Source organism: Epinephelus moara, chromosome 15, assembly GCF_006386435.1.
Source record: "Epinephelus moara isolate mb chromosome 15, YSFRI_EMoa_1.0, whole genome shotgun sequence".
In the NCBI taxonomy this organism is placed as follows: Eukaryota; Metazoa; Chordata; class Actinopteri; order Perciformes; family Serranidae; genus Epinephelus; species Epinephelus moara.
The window spans coordinates 14,736,559-14,760,631 of NC_065520.1; the positions used below are offsets into that span (position 1 = coordinate 14,736,559).

Genomic DNA, 24,073 nt, shown 5'->3' on the forward strand with positions numbered 1-24,073 from the left:
AATTTGAAAATAAATATTCACAGAAATATGAAAAATAAATACAATTATTTTTATACATTGTAAATACAGAAATAAATAAATACAATTATTTTTATACATTGTAAATACAGAAATAAATAGGGAAATAAATGAAAAATAAAAAAATGGGAAATAAATAAAAACTAGGGAAATGAATGAAAACAAATTAAAACAAATAGGGAAATAAATGAAAAATAAAAAAATAGGGAAATAAATAAAAACAAATAGGGAAATAAATGAAAACAAAAAATAGGGAAATAACTAAATAGGGAAATAAATGAAAACAAATAAATAAATGGGGAAATAAATGAAAACAGCAATAAATAAATAGGGAAATAAATGTAAAAAGAAATTAATACGGAAAATAAGTAATTTGTCACATAAATAAATAAATTTTATTTATTCATTTTTGTATTTCTGTGCATATTTATTTATTTTCAAATTAACCTGCACATTCATTTGATAACTGGGCATTTTATTTCTACATCTCTTTGTGATTTAATTTATTTATTTTTGATTTTGGCAGTTTCAGCCCTTCATACATGAAGACTCCACTCTCTTCACTCTGCCTCTGAGGTGGCGTGTGTCGTCTCCATAGCAACGGTGAATGAGGCACGTGGCAACTGTAGTAATTACGTCAGTTGGACAAATAAATAAAACGTAGCTGGTCGAGTTAAAGTAGTCCGTGTAACATAAGACGCGGATTGATACAGTACCCACTATGAAGCACACGGCACTGCGCACTGATTTCCTCTGCTTCTTGTGTAGCCCCGCCCACTCTGAGCGGGCCGCTCTCCCATTGGTCAGCTACATGTTTTCTGTTTCAAACTTCAAGCTTCACCCGGAAGTGATGCGAATAACTGAGCCGTACATGGAGAAACCGCTTCAAACTTAACAGCTATGCGCAAATATAGAAATATTTAACAGTCAGAAAACGCGTCACTCGGTTTGACAGCACGGGGAAATATTTAGTAGCTCAGGAGGCTGAATATTTGAGCTCAGTACGGCACAGTAACTGAAGCTGTTCACCATGAAAGCAGCTAAAAGCAAGGTAAGACTAGACTACTGTCAAACTTAGTACACAGCTAAGACACCTTAAGATAACTAAGTGTCATGAGAGGAGCAGAGGAGACGTGAGGAGACCTTTACTACTGCTCTGAGTGGCTGACTGTTAACATGCTTCAGTACTACAGCTGGCTAAAATGCAGGCTTGTGATTGGCAGGTGGTGACATCAGGGAGGCTGACAGGAGAGGGCAAAGGGCCGCCAGCCAGGAGACGGTGAGCACTCTGGCCTTATTTATCACCTTTTACACTGTATGTTCCTCTCAACACTCCCCATCCTTATGCTGCTCTCTGCTCCTCTGACTTGTGTTAGTAGAGTTCCTCCAAATCCAGGACCAGCAGCCCGCCCTGAGCCCGCCTACTCCCTGTACTCTACAGACTCCGAGGACCAGGTAAGGAGGTGAACTGATTCACAGTCAGCGGCATTATAATTAAAGCTACAGTTGGTAATTTTTCTGTGAGGGTAGGGAGCTCCTGGACCTCATTGTTTTCCCAGTTTGCGGACATTTTCGGCCTGTGTTCGTCTTTGAGTTAGCTGCTAACTGCTATCAGCTGCTTTTTAAATCTCCCACCTCTGCCTGCCTGTAAATAGAGAAAGCAGCATCACGTTGACAGTAGGTGGACTTGCTGAAGAGGAAGTGCGTCAGTGATACTCACAGCTGTGCTTCGCCCCCTCAGGTCACCTCGCTCCACAAGGGTCTGGACCGCTGTGCCGCCCTGCTTGGTGGCATCCTCCAGGCTGAGAACACAGGTCAGATGAGTTTCCGAACATAATAGCCACGTAGAGAGCAGCCACAACTGTATGTTATTTAAACCCTCGGGGGTCGGACTTGGTTATTTTTGTGTGTGTAGAAGCCTTGCCAGGTGTTCCCAGAGCAGTGAAGGGTGGAGCAGCTAAATCAAGACCATCTACGTCGCTGGGGAAGAAGACCATCAAGAAGCTACCTACAAAGACAGGTAGCTGTGTGTTCATGAGTGTGTATGTGTCAGGTTTATTACATTTATTTGGCAGTTGGAGTTAGCTGCTAACTGCTATCAACTACTTTTTAATCTCCCGCAGTGGGTCGCACGCACAACACGCCAGACCTGAAGAGCCGTCAGCCAGTCCAGCGTGGATCGGGCAGCACCACCCCAAAAACAGCTCATCAGTTTGCTGCTCCAGCTGCACACTCGGGAGTGAAGCTCCATCCATCTCGCAAACATCCCGCCACCCCGCTGCGGTCTCACCTCCCTCCATCACCCGGCCAAACCCTGCAGCACCTCCCAACCACCGCCGCCACCCCTCCACCTCAACCTGACAGCCAGGCTGCTCCTGAACCTCCACACACACACCATGAGGCAGAGTGTGACGGAGAAGAGGAGGACTTTGTTCCTGTGAGAGACGTGAACGCCCACAGCAGTGCCGCAGACACACACACGGCCGTGTCAGTCACGCAGCTGGAGCCTGGACAGAACCAGGACTCAGACAGCAGTGCAGAGACGGAGGAAGTGAAAGTCAAGACAGCTCAGTATCTGCTGGGAGAACTCAAGGCTCTGATCGCTGGACAAGGTAACGTGTCGCTCCATCAGTACAGAATCTGTGGACACAGTGATTGACAGAAGACAAACCACCCTCTGTGCTGTCATACTGTGTGTGTGTGTGTGTGTGTGTGTGCGCGCAGGCAGTGTAGCAGAGCGACTGCTCAGTCACCTGGAGCACACTGTGTCTTCATCACTGATAAATGTTGGTGGTTCGAACATCCAGACTGAACCAGACGTGTCGTCACTGCACAGCGAGAACACTCAGCTCCGCAGGTAACACACACACACACACACACACACACACACACACACACACGATAGTCTGTGTAACAGAATGGACGAAGCCACCGTGCGCTTTGGCCGTCGCCATCTTTGATTTTTGGAGCCAGAAGTGACCACATTCAGACGAGACAGTTGAGCTAACCCTAATGCTAGCGGCTAGCTTGGTTAGCACGGTGCATTTACAGCTGTGGCTAACCGTGATAATGCTAATGCTAATTTTTGCTAGCGGAAAACAGGCTCAAAACCATTAATACAAGATGTACTTACCAAAAAACTGAAAATTTGATCGACTCACTCTTGGAGCTAGCCTCAAGTGGCCATTAGAGGAACTGCAGTTTTTGGCACTTTCACGTTGGCTTCATTTTTCAGCCCCTTCACTTGGCTCTCACTAACTGATCTGTGTGTGTGTGTGTCAGGCGTGTGAGGATTCTGAACCAGCAGTTAAAGGAGCGGGAGAAAGCAGAGAGGGGACAGAACATGGAGACGCTGTGTCACTCAGAGGGTAAGAACCGTGAGTGTGCTTATGTTGCTCTCTGTGAAGTTCACAGTTTGACTCCCACGTGTCTCCGCAGCGTCGACTCTGCAGGAGGAGCTCACGAACGCTCAGGCACGTCTGCAGGAGCTCCAGGATGACCTCACAGAGCTACGGAAAGCCTTTCAGGGCACACAGAGCCAGCTGACGGACAGAGAGAAAGAGAATGTGCTCCTCAAAACAGGTTCAGACTGAAAAATCAATATCGTATCATAAAGCCCGACTTGAAAAAATCCGAACTGTCCCTTTAATGTGTAATCATTTCAATATATGTGTGTGTGTAGACCTGGAGGCCACTAGAAGCAAGTTGTTGGACAGTGAACGACAGAAGACTGAGTTGGCCGCACTCGCCCAGCAAAGACTGGAAGAGATAGGAAACCTTAAAAGGTGTGTGTGTGTGTGAGGTTGGGGGGTGTATTCCCTCTGGGTGTTTTCCCAGATGTGAGTGTTAAAGAGATTTTAGTGCTGAAAGCTCCTCGAAGCCCCGCCCCTTTCTCTCCTCTGTGTGTTTCAGGATTCTTCAGAGTCAGGATTCATCCAGTCGTCCTCCAGTTGTTGACAGCTCAGTGTCAGACACCATGCCAGCTAAACAGGATCCAGCAGAGCCGCCCACTGAACGCATCACCCAGTTCCTCCTGTCTCTGGGCGAGCTGGAGCCCTCACACACTGAGCATGTGTTTGTAGCCGCGGAGAGAGAAGACGACACACTACAGGAGCTGAGAGACACATTATCACATCCTGATGTCAGATCTCAGCGAGGTGACAAACCTCATCCCGACCAGTCACGTTGTCTGGATGGAGTCCAGTCCTGTGGGCGGCGGCAGGAGGAGCTGTCTCAGTGTGACGTGGAGTCGGTGTGGTCTGATTGGAGCATGAGGTCAGGGTCAACCTTCACCAGCAGAGACGAGGCAGCGTTCAGAGACGGCCTGGCAGCTCTGGATGCCAGCATCGCCAGCCTGCAGAAGACTATTCAACTTGATCTGGGGAGGTGATGCACACTCAGCTTTGATATCTGTATGAGATATGTTGTAATGCACACATTCTATTGTATTCTACATTTGGGATGATTTTAATAAGTGATATTTCAGATGGAAAATAAAGCACATTTAATATTTTCTTGGTGGTGATATCATTACTTGTGATGAGACAAAAGGACAGGCAAAATTTTAGTGGTTTATAGTAGATTTTTTCCAAATTTGGCACAAACGTCCACTTGGACTCAACTGATTCGATTTTGGTGGTCAAAGGCCAAGGTCACTATGACCTTGCATCCATCTCATTCTTATGGACTATATCTCAAAAACACATTGAGGGAATTTTTTTTCAAATTTGGCACAAACATCCACTTGGACTTGACTATGAACTGATAAGATTTTGGTGGTCAAAGTTCAAGGTCATGATGACCTTGCGTCCGTCTCATTCTTATGCACCATATCTCAAAAACGCATTGAGGGATTTTTTTTTTTTTTTTTCCAAATTTGGCACAAACGTCCACTTGGACTCAACTATAAACTGATTCGATTTTGGTGGTCAAAGGTCGAGGTCACTGACCTTGCGTCCACCTCATTCTTATGGACCATATTTAAAAAACGCACTGAGGGAATTTTTTTTTCAAATTTGGCACAAACATCCACTTGGACTCAACTTTAAACTGATTTGATTTTGTTGGTCAAAGGTCAAGGTCACTATGACTTTGCGTCCGTCTCTCAAAAACACATTGAGGGACGTTTTTTTTTCTTCAAATCAAAAACACATTGAGGGACGTTTTTTTTTCTTCAAATTTGGCACAAAGGTTCACTTGGACTTGACGATGAACTGATAAGATTTTGATGGTCAAAGGTCAAGGTCACTACGAGTTTGCATCCATCTCATTCTTGTGAACATGATAGCAGAGGAAATGTCTGCTGGTTGCTAGGCTAATTTATACAATGTAAAATGCCATAGGCTTGTGCTAATAACGTTAGCATGTTGTATTTGTTGGGAAAATGTGTCCAGATAAAGACAAGTGTTTGTCCGTGAGTGCTGTGAGTTATAGAGAATCACTTGACACCATTTTTACGAAACTGCAAAACACGTTTTAATAGCAAAAGAGGCAAAACCACAAGTATAAAACCAGCTGTCAGAATCAGCAGCCGATGTAGTGTTTACAAAGAGGCAGCGTTTCTTCAGCACGCTGTCTGTACGTTACAGTAACCCCACAGATTCCCCTACAGTATGCTTTATAAAATTACAGTACAGCTCTGGATAAAGACATTCATCTGCTCTAAAACATAAATACAGGATTTCAAATTAAAAGCTACCAAAAAACAAACATAACATATTCCCTTTGGTATTCAAGGCCAGCAAGTAGTGTGTGTGCAGATGTTCCAGATCAGGCCACATTCAGAGAGGATGGACACACACACACAACACTGAATAATCCAAGCAGACAGCCCTTAATAGTGCAAACCAGCCGGCAGGAGCAGACACACAGATCAGTGCTGTAAATACTGAAACACATTACAGGAAATATCAGCAAAGATGAAACAGGAAGTTCAAATGGTAAAACAGGTCCAGATCCTCAACAATCCACACCTCCATCTGTTCATTTTAAACTGAACATTATGTTAAGATGGAAACGAAGGCAAACTGGTCTTTTGTCTTGCAAACTCTGAAGCTTTAAAGCAGTGGTCCGACGTTTTACGCAAAGCTGTCAGTTTCATTTTGACATCAGCCGTCTCCGGGACAACTGAGTGTACTCCACTGCTAAAAATATTATATATTAACCCTTTGCTGAACAAAGAGTGCCGGAGTGGACCCCAAAAAAATAAAGAAAACGTTTCATAAAGTTTCATTTGGCCATTACTTGATGAAACCAAACTGCACTGCCATCCCTTGAGCCTTTTTCATGACACCAAGAGCGCCATCTAGTGGGTTCAGCAAATACAACTGGTGCTTTATGAAGCTTCATTTGGCCACCACCAATAAACAGCCGACTACACAGCCGCCATCTTGGGGTAAAATGAATTAACAAATGCTAATTTAGACCTAACAGACTGGGTAACAATTTGACTCGGCAACCTTCACTTTACGTTGACTCAAGTAACACCACCGGACCTGGCAACCCTGACTATGACAGGACAGGACTATTAAGTCTGAAATGTGTCACACTGAAAAAACTAAATGAAGTATACCCCAAACCATTGAAATGCAATATATTAATTTGACTTAACTCGGAGGCCACTTTGTAAAATGACAGGAGGCCAGCTCCATCCACTGATGAAGACCATGACATGCAGTTGAAAACTCAGGAACAAACAAACAAAACTAGATTAACTAACGTGTCCGTGATGTCCGTAGTAGTGACTGTGTGTTTGGCAGCACATTGTGAGCGTTCTTTAAAGCGTGTGGAGGAGCAGAGGTTCCCTGGCTGTCCTTATGACTCATGGTACAGCTGTATCTTGTATCTGTGCTCGGCCTGGCCGCCGCTGTCGCTCAGCTCCTCCGCCGTGTCCCCGAAGCCGTGGAAGTGTCCGTAATGCAGGAAGTCCCCGCTGTCTGCTCCCATCAGCCCCCGCCAGGCCGGCCGGTGGGACACACAGCTGCTGGGGCTGCCAGTCAGGTGCAGGGAGCCACACATGTCGGCAGAGGAGTGCTGAGCAGGCACCGCTGCCACCTGCTGGTTGGCTGGAGGGGACGGTGGCGAGGGGATCCTTTTGGGTGGCTGGTCGGTGTAAGGCAGCGTGTGATGATGGCCGTTGGTGATCGCTTTGGTGTCGTCATCTAGTTTTTCAAAGACAAAGACTCCTCGTTAGCAATTCACGCAACATTATACTTAGTCATTTTGTGATTGTTTTATCAGTCCAACAGTCGCACCTGAGTTGAGCTCCATGTTCATGCTCTCCAGCTCCTCTCCTTCGCTGCTCTGCATCTGCTCCAGCACATCTGCAGCGGGACACACACAAAGAGGAGAGTAAGGACAGGTGACATGTGTGACAGGTGTTGGGAGCCTTCATATCATTATCACTTTGACTCACAGTGTAAAATTCAATGAAACAAATGCTAAGCTAACTCTTACTATCAGGTCCCCTGGCTTTCTTCATGTGCCCGGCATCCACGGCTGCCAGCAGCCTCTTCCTGCCGAGCAAACCCTGACCACACGGGGCGCCGTTCCCATTCTGCACCCCGTTCACGTGGAGCCCGCCGCACTGCTGCAGGTGCTTCTTGGTTTTGGAGATGAGGCAGAAGCAGTCGAGGAAGCCGTGCGCGTGGGCCAGGTCCGCTGCCGTCTGCCCACTGGCGTTCCTTAACCTGAACCAGAGGAGGGACGGGTGAGACGCTCTGCTTCCTGTTTGACGTCACAAACAGGTTGACTGCATCCTGCACTCATCACTGCGTTACTCTGATCAAGTCTGTCAGTTAGAGGACTGTGACGTTGCAGGGAGAGATCGTCATGAGCCAGTAACAGACCTCAGAACAGCTCACAGTAGGTCAATATGACCTTAAATCCTAAATGTGTTCTGGTCTTGACCATCTCCCCCTGCAACGCTTGCTACATGAATAAAATATAAAGGGTGGGTATGTTAAATGATATCTGACATCTTTAGTATTTTACTTTTATGACCAAAAGATAAAAGAACTGATTAAAGACAAATGAAAAAACAGAATAATCTACAGTTTAAACACAGTCCTGTTAGCTGAAATGTTAGTTAGATAATCCTAACTCTACTTCATTTAAATAAAATGAAATGTCTCATAACGAGGTTCTGAAATAACCAAATTATTATATCATTTATCTTCTACAATACCAGACAACAAGTATATATTTTTTTATTTATACAAATGACTAATATTGCAAATACAAATTATCTTTTGGTAGTCGACTAGAATAAAAAAAAAGGTGCTTTTTTGGTCCCCTAGATACATTTAACTGCAATAAAAATGATAGAAGTGAGAAACTTTATCTTTAAGGGTTCCTACAGCTTAAGGTAAGTGGGATTTAAGACTTTTTTAATGCCCCACAGAGTGGAATTCTTACTTACTTACTTACAGTTCTTGAGAATGTTGCCAAAATATTTACTGTGACATTAAACATGACATTTAATTTTGGTGACGTTTCTGCAAGAAACATTTTTTAAATTTAAAGTTACATATTATTTTGAAATTTTACAATTCATAAAAATTGCTTGTTAAAGATCGATTTAAGACATTTTAATACCTATTAAGGCCTTATTTTTTAGATTAATGAATTAAATGCCATTAAGACTTTTTAAGGATTTGCAGGGACCCGGTATATAGCAATGATGTTGATGAAGTTTTCCTTTGGGGATATAATTTGCACTTGAAAAAAGGTAATAAATCAGAATATTTTGTATGTAGGGATGCACGATATTTGAGTTTTGCCGATATCCGATATGCCCGATATATAACAACTTATTTGGCCGATACTTGGTACCAATATCGATAAATCCGCTTTTTTCATCAACTACTTTTAGTGATCAAGTCTAGGAAAAAGCATGTTGACCCATCCTGATGGTTCATTCAAACGCTGATATTGGCCGATACGGATGACGTACCGATATTATCGTGCATCCTCAAATATATGTTATTGCAAAACTAAACATAATGCAAAATGTTTAAAATCATATTGTATCGTGACTGAAGTATTGTAAAACTATTCTATCGTGGGGCCTCTGGTGATTTCCTTTTACTTACATATCTCGTGATACCGTGATAAGACAATATTGGACGTCTGATTTACTGGAATCCAGTATATAACTCGTGAAGTTAAAGTTAACTTAGTGTAAAAGACTTAGCAAACATTTATTCTACGGTCTGAAAAGAACTACAATGACTCATTATACACGATATACAATGGATTAAGCCTTTTTTTATTTGACCATCTTCTCTAATGAGTCGAAAAATATGTCTGGTGTTGAGAGAAGTTTCACTTTTAGAGTTCCATCAGTTTCAGATTTTGAGAATGTAAGTGACAGAAAAATTCAATTTAAAGTCTAGATAGTTTCTAGATAGCTTTAGTGTGAGTTGCCGAGTGTTGGAGATATCGGCCATAGAGATGTCTGCCTTCCCTCCAATATAATGGAACTTGATGGCACTCAGCTTGTGCTGCTCAATGTGCCAAAACATACATTTGAAAAACTCAACAGCAATGTCTCTTTGCAGAAACCGCAACCTGGTTACTCAAGATAATCCACAGACTTTGTTGTGAGTAGTTATATGAAGGAACTATTTCCTTCTACCAAACTACACCCATCAACTGTATCGGCAGCTAGCAGTAGACTGTTTAAATGTCAAGGATGCTTCGAATTCTACCGAGGACAAGGTCCTTCCTTTGGGGAATTTTCGAGGATGCATGTGTGTATCCTTAACAGGCATGAAGTATCCACAATTCTTTGCCGGAACTGAAGGTGAGGCCTCTTCAATGACAAACACCTCGGCACATGCTGGCCTGCTCCAATTTGTGTTCACCAAATGCTAGGAAGAAGTCTTGATTAGACTCTGTAAGACCCGACTCCGAAGGACCATCCAACCGAGGAAGCATCCTTGACTTTGAGGAGCACTGAGTCTCAAGAATTCTGAAGAGAGACATTGCTGTTGAGTTTTTCTAAGGTATTTCTTTGGCGCTTTGAGCACCACAAACTGAGTGTCATCTAGTTCCATTATACTGGAGAGAAGGCAGACATCTCTACGGCTGATATTTAGCTAAGAACCTGTTCAAAGAAACATTTCATTTTATTCTTTTCCTGACTTGACTCTTCACGTGTCACTGTCTACTCTGCTCCTTTCCCTCCACCACATTGAGCTCCCTGTGATCTCTACAATAATTCCTGAGGTGTGTCAATAAGCTCGCAGTTTGTTAACACAGTAAGCATGCAGGTCAAGACATGACTATCATCATCAGTTCTTTCTGAAACTTGAAACCAATCACTGCAGGAAATACCTCGCCAGTTTGCCAGCTGCGGAAAGTGTAGGAAGCGAACAACTGTAAGATGCTCGCTGATGCACATGTGGCAGATTCTGCAGTGCCTATTTGGATTGCTCCCTCTTTCTGGGATTACTCAAGACAAATCGTGTTCAAATTCAATAGCTGTAAAACATCAGAACGTGCAGGGTGTTTGCAGTTTGAAAATGCAGCGCATGGTTATCCTTTCTTTACAGAATATGGCATAAGATCCAAAAGCAAGTCTAAATATTCAGTTCACAATGTAACATGTAAGGACAAAACAAACAGTGTCAGATTAAAACAAGTCTGGAAACACCCTCATTACTATCGCTGATAAAATCCCCTGAGGCTGAAAAGCTCATGATGTCCGTTTACTGACACTGATCCATGTCCGAATCGACCACAACTCATTTGATGTCTCTTGAAGTCAGAGCAAACAGAGACATTAGAGTAGCTACATATCTAATCTGTTCGTTGAGTCAAATTGAATGTTTGTTCCAAGTTTGGATAAATTCCCTCATGGCATTGTTGAGATATCGCCTTCACAAAATGAGACATACGCAAGGTCACAGTGACCTTGACCTTTGACCACCTCATCTAATCAGTTCATCCTCGACTCAAAGCAGGTGTTTGTACCAAATTTGAAGAAATTCACTCAACTTGAGACATAACATTCGAGACAATGAGACGGACACAAGGCCACAGTGACCTTGACCTTTGACTACCAAAATCTAATAAGTTAATTAGGGGTATAACATCACACATATACGTGTTGAACTGTTCGGTACAAGGCTTTCGGTTCGGTATTCTGTTACATTTGGAAAACAAAATGTACAGCTTAATCTTTAATATGACGCTGTCAGTCTACTGCCCTCGACAAGGTGGCCAACAGGACGGAACAGGCAACATGCTGTCGGCCCCTAGCACCCCCAACCCAGAACCTCTGCCCAGAACGTTCTACTCCAGTGAGACACACTGGGAGGCAGCTATGCTAAGCTAGCTTGTTGCAAGATGGTTATTAAAGGTAGGATGTGGAGGATTTTCAAACAAAACAAAATATAGACATATACAAATGAAATCCTGCTTAATCATCACCTATGGGCTTCTACTCATGTGTGGTGGTGACTCTGTTTGCAGAGCTCCTGCCCTTTAACTGTATTTTGATGTTTTGTGAGCTCGGACCGCTTCTGGGCGGAGATTTCCCCAGCCAATGAGAGCGCACAGGTGCCGTGCCCGAGCGTGTCCAAGCGTGCACCAGCGCGAGCCTTGCCTGAACCTCTTCTGTGAAGCCTTCTTCCGTACCTCCGGGCTCCGTACACCCGGGAGAAATGGCGGATACAGACGTACCCACGAAGAAAAGGAAATTAAATGTGAGTGAGGCAAAACGCCTGGCTTGATGTAGTGTGAGGATTGAGCTTTGAATCATTCTGTGTAACACCCAACTGCTGGGAGGGGTAGGGGCAGCGCGCAGTTGAGCCTGATAGGAGGGGCCAAATTTGAATGTGTGTTTACAAACAGCAACTGGAAAATCCTCCAGACCCTACCTTTAACACCATTACCAGATCAGAAATAGAAGATCTTCCGATAACCTACAAGTCTGGTGTTTGGAGCCACTTCGGTTTCGCTATAGATTAGTTTAGAGTATGACGGTAAGACAGTATGGGAAAAACCACCGAGCTAAAGAACGAACCACCGCACAGCTTCAGACTCTCTTCAGCAGCTAACCCAGTAGCTAAGGGGCCCCGGCTGACTATAATTCCTGCTTCATACAAAAACAAAAGCCCAAATTATTTCTACTTTTTTGCTGAATCAAAAACGTACCAAACTGTGACACCACTGTATCATATCGAACAGAACCGTGAATTTTGTGTACAGTTACACCCCTTCAGCTCATCTTTGAGTCCAAGTGAACGTTTGTGCCAAATTTCGATAAATTCCCACGGTGCGCTCGAGTTATTGCATTCATGAAAATGAGACAGACAAAACACCACAGTGACCTTGACCTTTGCCCACCCAATCTAATCAGTTCACCCATGAGCCAAAGTGGATGTTTGTGCCAAATTTGGGGCAGCGACTGCCAGTTTAAAAGCAAGATCACAGCACTGACGCCTCATCAGCTTTTACAGGTGATGTGGTGAAACTTTCTGCTGCTGCTGGAAACCTGGAGCCTTATACACAAACATTATGAGTTTACTCTCAAACAGTTCCTAACTAAACAGATTATAGCGAGGACTAGTTTAGGACCTGACCAAGAGAGGAACAGAAACGTTTACCTCAGTGAGGAGGTGTGGTTGACTTTGTTAGCCTGTCAGGTGAGGACACCCGGTGGCGATGCAGTGAACTGCATCACAAAATGAGACTGCGTTTTATGATATAATGCATGTTGATGAAGTTTTAGAAGAAATATTTTGCAGTGTAGTTACACAGTTATACACGTCTTACATATTTGTCTCCAGGTGAATACAGTGTTTTTGTTGGTGTGCCGTACGTAAATAGAAACACATGAGCTTTTCTGCTTCTGGTGCTGCCAACATTCTCATTAACTATCTCTATCATTTAACATATAACATACGAGGGCATTTTTACCTATGCAGCTGTTGGAGAAAATACAACACACACAGATAAGATCACTTTACATCAGCTGGTTTGGGAGGGAAGAGCCAACGAAACATCTGGGATATTTCTACACCTTCAAATCCTGCTGATGCTGCACAGAGGTCAGACTGCAGAATACTTACTGTGGTTTAGCACCTGCTATCAACAGGACCTGGATACACTCCAAGCTACCTGAACGAGCCGCCTTGTGGATGGGAGCCTCACCTACAAAATCCTGAAGACACAATGTCAAACTCAGAGAGATCAGTGAAGGCTAAAAAACCACATTACAACAAGTACATCCACTCTAGTATAGTACATGTTAAATGGACCTGCTGGGGGGTGTTGGGAGACTGACCTGCCTGTTGACGTCAGCTCCAGCCTGAGTCAGCCACACCACACAGTGAGGATGTCCTCCGAACGCGGCGGTGTGTGTTGGCGTCTGGTTGAAGCGGCTGGTCACCGTGTTCACCTCACAACCCATCTGCACCAGGCGCACCACACACTCCAGCTGTGTGCAAGGAAACACAGAACACAGGCAGGTGATGAGAATCAGACTTTGCCTGAGATGGTGTTGCCCTGTATAGTTTAAGCACAGCTCTGGTTATGTGTAGTGTATGAATACTGCCTGATTTGTATTTCTGAATCTAATAGTTTCTGTTTTTATTCTTATTTTTATTATTATTATTTAGGCTATGTTTCCCTGTTTATCTGTACTTATTTCTGTCCTGATGCTGCTGAAACACCCACATTTCTCACTGTGTTACCCCAAACAAACAACATTACAAAACTGCGCATGATATTTATCCAGCCAACAAACTCATCTCAAGATTTTTAGTCAAACATCTATTTTATGAATGTAAATGTGATTTTATTGCCTACCTTTTCTGTTATTGTTATTATTTTGCCTTTTATTTGTTCAATATTAGCTTACTTTGACCCGATGTTGTGCGCTCACGCTGGATGCTTTGTCCCATCAAGAGTGGAGTCATGCCTGTGATGTTATCTTTATTTGGGTATGACGCATGAATGATTCTGTTTTTGTCCTAATGCCACATGTTGTAAGTGATGGCTTCTATAATAAAAAGATTAAAAAGAAAGATAACCCCTTAAATAAATTTGAAAAGATAACTCCTAAAATATATTTAAAAAAAAAGACAACCCCTAAAAATAAATGAAAAAACAAACAAACAAAAAAAACAAACAAACAAACCCTAAAATATATTTTCAAAAGTATGACAACCACGAAAACAAATAAAAAAGATAACTCCTAAAATCAATTTTAAAAAGACAAACCCTGAATACATTTTTAAAAAAAGACCACCCCTAAAACAAATTTGAAAAAAGATAACCCCTTAAATATTTAAAAAAAAAAAGATAATCCCTAAAATATAATTAAAAAACATATAGCCTCTAAAATATATTTTAAAAAAAGATAACCCCTGACACAAATTAAAAAAAAAGACAACCCCTAAAATAAATGAAAAAACAAAACAAACAAAAAAAACCCCTAAAATATAAAACATATTAAAAAAAGATAACCCATAAATATACAATTCTTCTTCTTTTTTTTTTTTTTTAAAGATAACCCCTAAAACAAATTGGAAAAAAGATAACCCTTGAAATAAAAAAAAAAAAGATAACCTCTGAATTGAATTTAAAAAAAGATAAACCCTAAATATAATTCTTCTTCTTTTTTTTTTTTTTTTAGAAAAAGATAACCCCTTAAATATTAAAAAAAATCCCTAAAATATAATTAAAAAACATAACACCCCCTAAAATGTATTTAAAAAAAAGGATAATCCCTGAAACAAATTAAAAAAAAACAACCTCTGAAATATATATTTTCTTTAAAAGACAACCCCTAAAAGAAATTGAAAAAAAGATAACCCCTAAAAGAAATTTTAAAAACACTTAAACATATTTTTGAAAATAAGACAAACTTGAAAACAAATTTAAAAAAGATAACCCCTTAAATAAGTTTTTTAAAAAAAGAAAACCCCTAAAATAAGTTTTTAAAAAAGATAACCCTTTAAATGAAAAAAGATAACCCCTGAAACAAATTTAAAGAAGATAACCCCTTAAAAAAAGATAACCCCTTAAATAAAAAAAGATAACCCCTGAAATAAAATTTTAAAAAAGATAACCTCTGATATATATATATATATATAAATATATATTAAAAAATTTAGCCCTATAAATAACCCCTGAAATAAATTTTAAAAATTCTTAAATGTATTTTTGAAAATAAGATGAAAACTAATGAAAAAAAGATAACCCCTTAAATATAAATAAAAAAATAACACCTAGCCCCTGAGAAAAAGTGTCACGTAGGATGTTGGTCTTTATTGCACATGGTTAAATCAGTTATTTTTAAGTGAAAGATGTGAGGACAGTGACGTCATGTCAGCATGAACTGTATCTTAAATCTTACAGTATCAATCACGGATCTATTGACACGTTATTGATCTATTATTAACTATTTCCTGCTTCTCTGGAGTTGTTTTGGCGCCTGAGTCGCTATTGGCTGCACTGGAACCAATAAAAACACAGCATGCGGTGACGTTGTTTATTTTTTCCTCCCCTCATAACTTTATTGTACAGTCACAGTCAGACAGCTGCTGCGTTAGGAAGCGACTCAGTCAGTGACAGTGAGGAAAACGGCGGGTTCAGGAGCTGCGGCAGACTTCACTCAGAGAACAGTATTAAACATTAAATATAAACCTTTAGGTTCATGCTGGTAGCTGCTGTGCACCGCCATGTTGTGACTGTAAACTATCATGAGGACAGATTAACGTTAGTGAAGCCGTTATTGAAGTTAACGGCTGTTAAATGAAGTCACATTAACTACATGGTGAATTACTGTCAAGTTATAACATCCCCGGCTGACCTGTAGAAGACGACGACATTTGCTCGGTCACTAAATCTGTTAATCCCGCCTGTAGTGTAACGTTAGTGTTAATCCCTACCTGTCCATAGTGAGCAGCCCAGTGTAAGGGGGTCCATCCGTAGCAGGAGTCCTCGGTGGTCAGATGAGCCCGGTTCGGGGGCTGTTGTAACAGCGACACCAGAGCTCCAACATCTCCATCCCGGCAGGCTCGGTGGATGGGAAACCGGCCCTTGAACGCCTCATCCCCGGAGAAGTCCGGTTCTAGTCCCTCAGACATTAGTGAAGTATGAAAGTGGCGGACTGAGGCGTTTTTCTGCAGGTTTCCCGGTCCCACCGAGCACACTGATACGGTTCAAACACAAAGGAAGAGTAGGTAAGATTATTAGAGCGGCTGGAGAGTCACAAAACCCGGACTGGAGTCTGCCGGCTCTGTGACTGACAGCCATTCCAGTTTGGTTGGAAACCGGACTGAAACACTCCCGCCGGTGTGCCGCCCACAGCTCAGAGGGAAACTTAGAAGTAAGGAACATTATTTATCAAAGTATCTCTGAAAATATTCTTTAAATACCAAACGACTTTGGGCTGTTTCCCTGCTTCAAACACATCTTAGCTAACTATGCTAACGATGCTAGCTTCGACACAGGTGCCAATGTAAAGGTGAGGTGTGTAAGATTTAGGGAGATTTGGTGACGTCTAGCGGTGTGGGTGAGGTTTTTACTGTAAACCGAATTATCTACAGAGGTCTCCTCCCCTCCAAAACAAACAAAGCCTGGGATTTAAACTTAAAAATGCCAAATAATGACATTTCACGCTTAAAATCCACGTATTTTAGACGCAGTCTGGCATGTAGCTGCGAGGAGCTAGTCTCACACATGCCCATGTGAGGTCGCCTTTTTTCTCTAATAAGATAATATCCAGACCTTCAGGAGGTTTTCACCATAAGCCGAATTATCCACAAAGCACTCTTCCTCTCCAGAATAAAAGGACCAGGTAATTTAAACCACTAGAAACATCGAATAATCCAGTTTCACGTTACAAATCCATGTATTTTAGATGCAGTCTGGCATGTCTGCGGGCAGCTTGCCCAATACATGCCAATGTCAGGTTACCTTTTTTCTTCGATAAGATAAGATCCAGACCTTCAGGAGGTTTTCACCATTAGCCGAATTATCCACAAAGGACTCTTTCTCTCCAGAATAAAAGGACCAGGTAATTTAAACCACCAGAAACACCAAATAATGCCGTTTAATGTTACAAATCCATGTATTTCCAAGGCAATCTGGCACATTGCTGCAGGCAGCTGGTCCCTACGTATGCCAATGTGAGGTTACATTTTTTTTTTAATTAAAAAAAAGATAACCCCTTAGAATATATTTATTAAAAAGAATAACCCCATAAAATATATTAATCAAAAAAAGATAACCCCTTAAAATATATTTATTAAAAAAAGATAACCCCTTAAAATATATTTATTAAAAAAAGATAACCCCATAAAATATATTCATTAAAAAAAAATAACCCCTTAAAATATATTTATTAAAAAAGATAACCCCTTAAAATATATTTATTAAAAATAGATAACCCCATAAATATATTTATTAAAAAAGATAACCCCTTAAAATATATGTATCAAAAAAAGATAACCCCTTAAAATATATTTATTAAAAAAGATAACCCATTAAAATACATTTATTAAAAAAAGATAACCCCTTAAAATATATTTATTAAAAATAGATAACCCCATAAATATATTTATTAAAAAAGATAACCCCTTAAAATATATTTATTAAAAACAGATAACCCCAAAAATGTGTTTAAAAAGTATAATCCCTACAGTATTTTCTTTTTTAAACGATAACCCCTACACACTATATAAAAAAATAACACCTAACCTCTGAGAGAAAGTAACATAACATATCATCAAAGTAAGATAACATAAGATCCAGATGTTAGGGAGGGTTTCACCAGAAGCCGAATTATCCACAAAGGTCTCTTCCTCTCCAAAACAAACAGACCAGGTGATTTAAACCACTAGAAACACTGAATAAAGCAGTTTCACGTTAAACATCAGTGCATCTCTGATACAGTTCAGCATAAGTTAGTGTGTGCTCATCCTTGTCTGATCCAGATGTTGAGGAAGCACAGGAATTCTTATTTTCAGGTGTTTATACACCAAAGAAGACATGCTTATTGTGCGAATATATCCTCCTACCTCCTACACACTGGTTCCTTTAACAAGCTATTAATACTACTGACAATGCTAACACTCCCACAGGAGAAGAAGAAACAACAGCAGCAGAAGAAGACAATAAACCAACCACCAAAGATGTCAGCATCATTAGGAGAGAAATCTCTGCCTCTGAGTCATGGTGCAAACATGAAGGCAAGCCAACAGGTAACTTTACTCAGCTTCAATCCACGGTCTCTGAATACATCCATGTGACGTAAATATAGACAGTGTGGCTGCACTGGGGCCCCTGAGGTGGGGTGGGGGCCTAAAGAAAGTGGAGGAAAGAATCAAATTGCCGCCTCAGAAATGATCCATGCATTGAGATCGAGCTTTCTTTTCTCTCAGGATGACTTTGTCAGAGTGAGGAAGAGAGACCTGGAGAAGTTAACCACAGAGGTCATGCAGCTGAGGGAGTTCCTGCCCAGAGTGCTGAAGGGAGACCTGATTGAAATGCTGCATAAAGCTCGGGCAGCTCAGACAAGTACACCCCTATTGAACGAAACCTTGTGTCAGCCATGTGTCATGTGTTAGCTAGTAACTGTAAGGGGTGGAGGGGAAAACCGATACAGCATGGTATAGAGGGAGAGACGCTGTGCTGCTGCCAGAGGAGCCGCTGAATGAGTTCCCTCTGAGCGGTGGGTCACTAAAAGAGTCTGAGAAGTCCGGGGCTGTTCATAAAACATTCAGGACGCCACAGTTTATTCCACACTACTGAAGCTGCTCCTCTTCTTGGAACCACCGCGGAGTCGGTAACACTTTCGCTTTCAGCCATGTTTGTTGTTGCCATGGGTAACAGTATGACGTCAATAGGGCAAGAAGTCAAAATAATGTGAATATCACGCGTTTTGGCTCATTTATAGTACGTAGACCTGGGTAACTGGACACCCACAAACCTGCAGACATTTTGTGTGTGTGTGTGTGTGTGTGTGTGTGTGTGTGTAGTGAAGGAGCAGCTTGTGCAGGAGCAGGAGAAGTTGCAACAGGAGTGTCTGCACCTTCAGTCCCGGCTGGATGCAGCTCAGACTGAGTGTCAGAAAGAGAGAGAGGTGAGAGATGCTGTGTTTCTGGCTTTACCTTGACTTTTAGTGTGTCATATCAAGACGTGTGTGTGTGTGTGTGTGTGTGTGTGTGTGTGTGTGTGTGTGTAGGAGAAGCTGCTGCTACGCGAGCACCTGTGGCAGAGCGACGCAGAGCTGCAGCAGCAGGTGGACTTCTGCTCCGGTCTGGGATCGGCAGCCGGCGGTCTGCTGTGGAGCTGCTCTGCCAGCGAGGACGCGGTCACACGCTGGCTGGCTGATGTGAGTCGTCTCCACTTTCATATTAAACAGTGAGATAATTGGATATCTGACAGCTGATCGGTGGAGATGTATTGTCTGGTGTGTGTGTAGGGGAAGCTGCAGGCCTTCCTGTCCGTCGCTGCTCGTACTCTGGAGAGCTTCGTCAGGTCTCTGGATGAGGAGGCCAAAACTCAAACCGAGGACCACACCTCTCAGGAGCACCAGTTCGTGCTGGCGCTGGCTGGAACCATCACCAGTGAGTTCACAGCTGCTGCACTGCCAGCGAGTCACAGCAGCTCATTTGAATCAGGGTTGGGTCTAATTTCCTGCCCTTATTTAAAATATATGCAGGTCATTAGTCACTGTCGCAGCCTCAAGCACTGGCTGTACCGTCAGAATTTATTTCTCAGGCTGATAAAGAACGGAACATAAAACCAGGTGTCCCCTCCAATCACCTGCCTTCTTCCTTTCCAATCAGACATAGCAGCAGTAACCTGTGGCCGGGACTTCCTGTCCAGCTCGGCGCACGTCCTCCTGGACACTCTGGTGAAGCTTTTGGAGCTGATGAAGCCCGGCGTCTTCCCCAAATTGAAAGTGTACGTGGCGCTGTAGTAGAATGCAAAACACACACCACTGGTAGTTTCAATCTGAAGATTCATTTGTACGTGCACTCAACACCTCTGGCCAGTGTGGCTCACTCAGTAAAGCATGTCAGTGTCTCGATGTGAACAGCAGGTGTCAGCACTGTGCTTCTGCACTTCACAGCAGCTGTGTGTCGCTGCAGGTTGATGCTGATGGCTCTGTATAATGTCAGCATCAGTGTTAAAGGACTGAAGTGCCTCAGTGAGAACCCAGGACTCCTGCCTCTCATCTGGACCCTGCTGAGTGGTAAGGACACCATTTTGAAACACACAATAATGTTCCGTAGTGTCACGTTATGGGAGTGCCTCTGACTTCCCGTACGTGATTATGATTTACTACACTTGGTAGCTTCTCTGTGCCTGTACGATCAGGGCGTGTTTGACTGCATACAAACATCTCAATGGGAGAGTCCAAAGAGTTCAGTAAGGATCTGAGAGTGCGTGAATGTCACCTGGGGCCATACTGAGCAACTACAGGTCCCAAAATCATGAGTGCAACAATGGTTTGGAAGTACAAATTACCAGGAGATGTGTTTTGTTCTGGTTTCTGTTTGTAGTCTGAGTATCATCGACCAATTATGTTTGAGGCACGTAAACAAACAAAGCGTTAGCTTAGCATTAGCTTTGTTTGTCTTCATTTATATGCAGATAAGGGCTTATAGAGATTAGCCCAGACCCCCAAGAAGTGCAGTGGGCTTTGACGCCAATTTTCTGAGTGGCCACCAAACACCGTCATGTGATGCCATGTGGTCCGAAAAGACTTTTCCCATAGATTTGATAGATGTTTATTTTTACTCATATTTTTGGACTGTCTTAGACCATAGGAATAAAATATATGAATTTTAAAACTGGTTAAAAGTCCTCTTTATAGTTATGTATAATTAAGGGCAGGACGCTTAGAGAGACAAAGCTGTCCACAGTGCCGACAGTGCCCTTGTGCTCTCAGTCAGACCCACCCCTCGCTCCTCCACAGCTCCACCCTACTGTCTAAACATGGGGTTCATCCCAATATCCCTCCTCAACTCCTCCGTCCTCTATCCTCGATCCGGATATCAATTGAGACTCGCCATCTTGTAGGACGTCTCAATTCGTTAAATGCACTCGGAGGAGTCGAAGAGAGGAGACTTTCTGAGGGGAAGCGAGGATACACGCTTAGCGTCGCTTCACGTGGCGCTTTAAAGGAAAAGACGTCTCATTTCTCTATCGTCACATCTCCTTGTTTCTTTTCTCCTCGCGTCACATCCTCACATCTCTCCCCCGTGTCTTACGAGGGCGGAGCTAAGACGCGAGGAAGAGATGCAAGTGAGGGAAACGTGGATGCGAGATTCGGTACTGGGAGGTCACCTCTGGCTCCAGAAAGACTAGATGGCGACAGCCAAAATGTCAAACTTGAGGCTTCAAAAACCAATGGGTGACATCACTTTGGCTACAAAGTTGTAGGCTGACCTGCTGGAGTTCCTTCTCCATTTGAAAAGCACAAGGTCACACCAGTCTACGATTGAATTGTTGATAGCGTCCAGGTGTCGGCCTCCACCCTACCTCTGATCTCTCATTGTCCGACAGATGGAGACTGGGAGGTGTCTCTCCACTCTCTGCGTCTCCTGCAGTCAGTGTTGCTGGAGGAGGAGGTGCTGCTCCTGCTGGGCCCTTCTCTGCTGGATCCAGACCTCCAGGCTCTCGTCAATCGTCTCACCTCCAGCGCTCAGCCCGGCCTGAGACTGGCTGCCCAGCAGACCCTGGAGGACCTGCGGACCCTCCAACAGGTGCCACACCCACATTTTGTCTTGCAGGACAGGTTTGTTCACCTCAGGTCTTAAAATACGTAACAGGCAGTGCCCAAACTGCGCTTCAAAAATTGCCCCCTGAGCCGACCACTCCTAAAAAGAAGGTGTGTCTACAACAATCAGAAATAACAACAAACTGTATCTAGAGATCATTTGTGAGTGTAATAAAACACTGAATCCAGGTCCGGCTGACAGAGTCCTCACATGACAGGACGGCACACAGAGGTGGAGACACACATTTTAATGTGTGACAGCAGGCAAAGCATAGGTGTGAAGAATAAAATGAATGTTGGCTGCTTCAGTTTCTTTGTCCTTAAACACACATGAATAACACAGAGCCACTGTTTAAGATCCTCTCCAGACAGAGACAGGTTTATTTTACACTTGTGTAGGTTGAATAAACGACCACATATATAGGACCATGTGTGATTTAATGTGAGCACAGAGAAATGCATTTTAATATAACATTTTGTTACTAGAATAATAAAATCAATTGCTTTTTTTAGTCCACTAGATGGTGCTGATGTTGTTTTTTTCCTGGTGAGGTCAGCAGAGGTCACAGTTAGCTGAATTTGGCAGGACGGTCATCAAAACAAAGATGGAGGCACCAGAGAAAGAAATTAGAAATGCACCATAGGCATTTAAATAAAACGTCTGGACTGGATTTTTTAACACTGAAAGAAGGACTGAGGATATAGTTTGCCGCTGACAGCTGAGCTAACGCTAAACCCGCTCCGCCGAAAAATCAACCAACACTGGACACATTTTATTTTCCGCGTGTTGCTACATTATCTCACAAAACTTGGCTAATACACATGATGCATTGCCAGGTAACGTTAGCCACCCCATTGATTTCTGTTATTAATCAGCCATTATAAAGCTCTTTACATGCATTATGAATATCAGCTAGCGATCACTGATTAAGGTTAAATGCAATTAAACATGACGTTAACGTACCCTGTTCTGCCGGGTCCATTCGGCGAACTCGTTATATACACTGGATGTTTTCTTCGTAGATGTTGTAGCATTGAGGACGTGCTATTGTGGTATGCTAACCCCGTTTTGCAATACACACAGAACTGTTTTCTTCTTCTCTTCTACCATTGTTTTGCAATCCGTGCTTCACATCCACGTTACAGCTGCGTAGGCTATCAATAGCGAAAGTATCAAGCGCGAATGAATTCAACACATTTGTGAGCAGGGAGGGACTCCATTAGTTTACCTGGAATGTTGGTAATAGTGAAGTGTGGGAGCGATGATAAATGAGAAGTGTTTGTGTGTTTCCAGGGTCGGGATGTAAACAGCAACCTCTGATGTGGATTCACGATCTTAAGTCCGGACGTCCGTCTGTGTTAACTTCTCCGATCTGTGTTTGTGCACTTCATGTCCAAAGTCGGGAGAAATTTTCATCAAAGTTAAGCCTTACATATTAAAGTAAAAGGAACAGTTTTAATATATAAACTTTAAGTGTTCTTACATGACCTGTTCACTGTTGAGCCTTCAGATTTGCTCATGTTTGTGTCTTGATTAGTTTTTACCCACTTGATGTGAAAACAGTTTTTATAGAAGACACATTAAAGATGTTTGCACACTTTCAGAGCACTGTTTCTGTTTTCATAGAAACATCCTATGACAGTTTTCTGAGATTGATACACTAATATCGATCCATCCATTTTCCGTAACTGCTTATCCTGCTTTCTAAGGAACACTTTTTCAGATACTTACAGGCCCATAGCTTTGTACGCAGTCTGCCAGATTCATAACTTAAACATAGACTCACTAGATGCAATTAAGTTGTTATGGGAAGCAGATCTGGGAGAGGAAGTATTGCTTAAGGGTACACAGTTCTTCTATTCGTGCAAAGCATAGTTTGATACGATGTAAATTGGTGCTTATTTTACCAAATCTCGTCTGTCTAAAATTCACAAGGATTTCTCCCTGAATTGTGACAGATGTAATCAGGCCCTTGCCAATCTTGTACATATGCTTTGGCTTCGTCCATCCTTGTTCAACCTCTGGAAAACGATTTTGGGCTGAAAGCTTGACCCTAACTGTGTCAGTGCTCTCTTTGGGGTGTCAACCTCTTTACCCTCTTTCTCTTTATCCCAATAGAACGTAATCACCTTCACCACTTAACTGGCTAGGAGACTGATCCTGATAAAGTGGAAGTCCTCTATACCTCCATCTCATTTATTGGATTCGAGACGTGCTGTACTTTCTTAATTGGAGAAAGTTAAACTGTCTCTTCAAGGAAGGTCTAATGCGTTCGTCAAGGTCTGGGTACCTTTTCTCACATA

The 24,073-nt window shown here is 42.5% G+C and overlaps 3 protein-coding genes across 4 annotated transcripts; 2 read left to right on the forward strand and 1 right to left on the reverse strand.

The window, feature by feature from the left end:
- Positions 1-867: 867 nt before the first annotated feature.
- On the forward strand, positions 868-4,524 carry ccdc14 (coiled-coil domain containing 14). 2 transcript variants are annotated; one of them, XM_050063320.1, is made up of 11 exons: positions 868-1,069; positions 1,242-1,297; positions 1,395-1,473; positions 1,760-1,832; positions 1,934-2,038; positions 2,142-2,630; positions 2,743-2,875; positions 3,301-3,386; positions 3,457-3,600; positions 3,701-3,803; positions 3,931-4,524. In XM_050063320.1, the coding sequence occupies exons 1-11, from the start codon at positions 1,049-1,051 to the stop codon at positions 4,406-4,408; spliced, it is 1,767 nt and encodes a 588-aa protein (XP_049919277.1). In that variant the 5' UTR covers positions 868-1,048; the 3' UTR covers positions 4,409-4,524. The 2 variants fall into 2 exon arrangements, with proteins under 2 accessions (XP_049919277.1, XP_049919278.1); XM_050063321.1 differs by having other exon boundaries at positions 1,398-1,473.
- Positions 4,525-5,468: 944 nt separating this feature from the next.
- On the reverse strand, positions 5,469-16,246 carry LOC126401944 (ankyrin repeat domain-containing protein 10-like). Its single transcript, XM_050063526.1, has 6 exons — positions 15,924-16,246; positions 13,313-13,465; positions 13,098-13,189; positions 7,474-7,706; positions 7,272-7,340; positions 5,469-7,178 (listed from the first exon to the last, which is right to left on the reverse strand). The coding sequence occupies exons 1-6, from the start codon at positions 16,119-16,121 to the stop codon at positions 6,832-6,834; spliced, it is 1,092 nt and encodes a 363-aa protein (XP_049919483.1). The 5' UTR covers positions 16,122-16,246; the 3' UTR covers positions 5,469-6,831.
- Positions 16,247-16,291: 45 nt separating this feature from the next.
- hsf2bp (heat shock transcription factor 2 binding protein) lies at positions 16,292-23,356 on the forward strand. The gene is made up of 10 exons (XM_050063527.1): positions 16,292-16,363; positions 18,120-18,239; positions 18,420-18,555; positions 19,017-19,120; positions 19,223-19,372; positions 19,463-19,607; positions 19,830-19,947; positions 20,136-20,239; positions 21,556-21,755; positions 23,064-23,356. The coding sequence occupies exons 2-10, from the start codon at positions 18,171-18,173 to the stop codon at positions 23,088-23,090; spliced, it is 1,053 nt and encodes a 350-aa protein (XP_049919484.1). The 5' UTR covers positions 16,292-16,363; positions 18,120-18,170; the 3' UTR covers positions 23,091-23,356.
- Positions 23,357-24,073: the final 717 nt, after the last annotated feature.

What these genes read in the sequence shown, in the direction of transcription:
- LOC126401944 (XM_050063526.1), bottom strand. Translation starts at nt 16,121, where the DNA reads ATGTCTGAGGGACTAGAACCGGACTTCTCCGGGGATGAGGCGTTCAAG. An exon ending in GAAAGCCAGGGGACCTGATA is followed by an intron (nt 7,341 to 7,473) that starts GTAAGAGTTAGC and finishes GTCCCGCTGCAG; the next exon opens with ATGTGCTGGAGCAGATGCAG. An exon ending in GAACATGGAGCTCAACTCAG is followed by an intron (nt 7,179 to 7,271) that starts GTGCGACTGTTG and finishes TTGAAAAACTAG; the next exon opens with ATGACGACACCAAAGCGATC.
- ccdc14 (XM_050063320.1), top strand. Translation starts at nt 1,049, where the DNA reads ATGAAAGCAGCTAAAAGCAAG. An exon ending in GAGAACACTCAGCTCCGCAG is followed by an intron (nt 2,876 to 3,300) that starts GTAACACACACA and finishes TGTGTGTGTCAG; the next exon opens with GCGTGTGAGGATTCTGAACC. An exon ending in GAATGTGCTCCTCAAAACAG is followed by an intron (nt 3,601 to 3,700) that starts GTTCAGACTGAA and finishes GTGTGTGTGTAG; the next exon opens with ACCTGGAGGCCACTAGAAGC.
- hsf2bp (XM_050063527.1), top strand. Translation starts at nt 18,171, where the DNA reads ATGTCAGCATCATTAGGAGAGAAATCTCTGCCTCTGAGTCATGGTGCA. An exon ending in AGCTCGGGCAGCTCAGACAA is followed by an intron (nt 18,556 to 19,016) that starts GTACACCCCTAT and finishes GTGTGTGTGTAG; the next exon opens with TGAAGGAGCAGCTTGTGCAG. An exon ending in GTCTTCCCCAAATTGAAAGT is followed by an intron (nt 19,948 to 20,135) that starts GTACGTGGCGCT and finishes GTGTCGCTGCAG; the next exon opens with GTTGATGCTGATGGCTCTGT.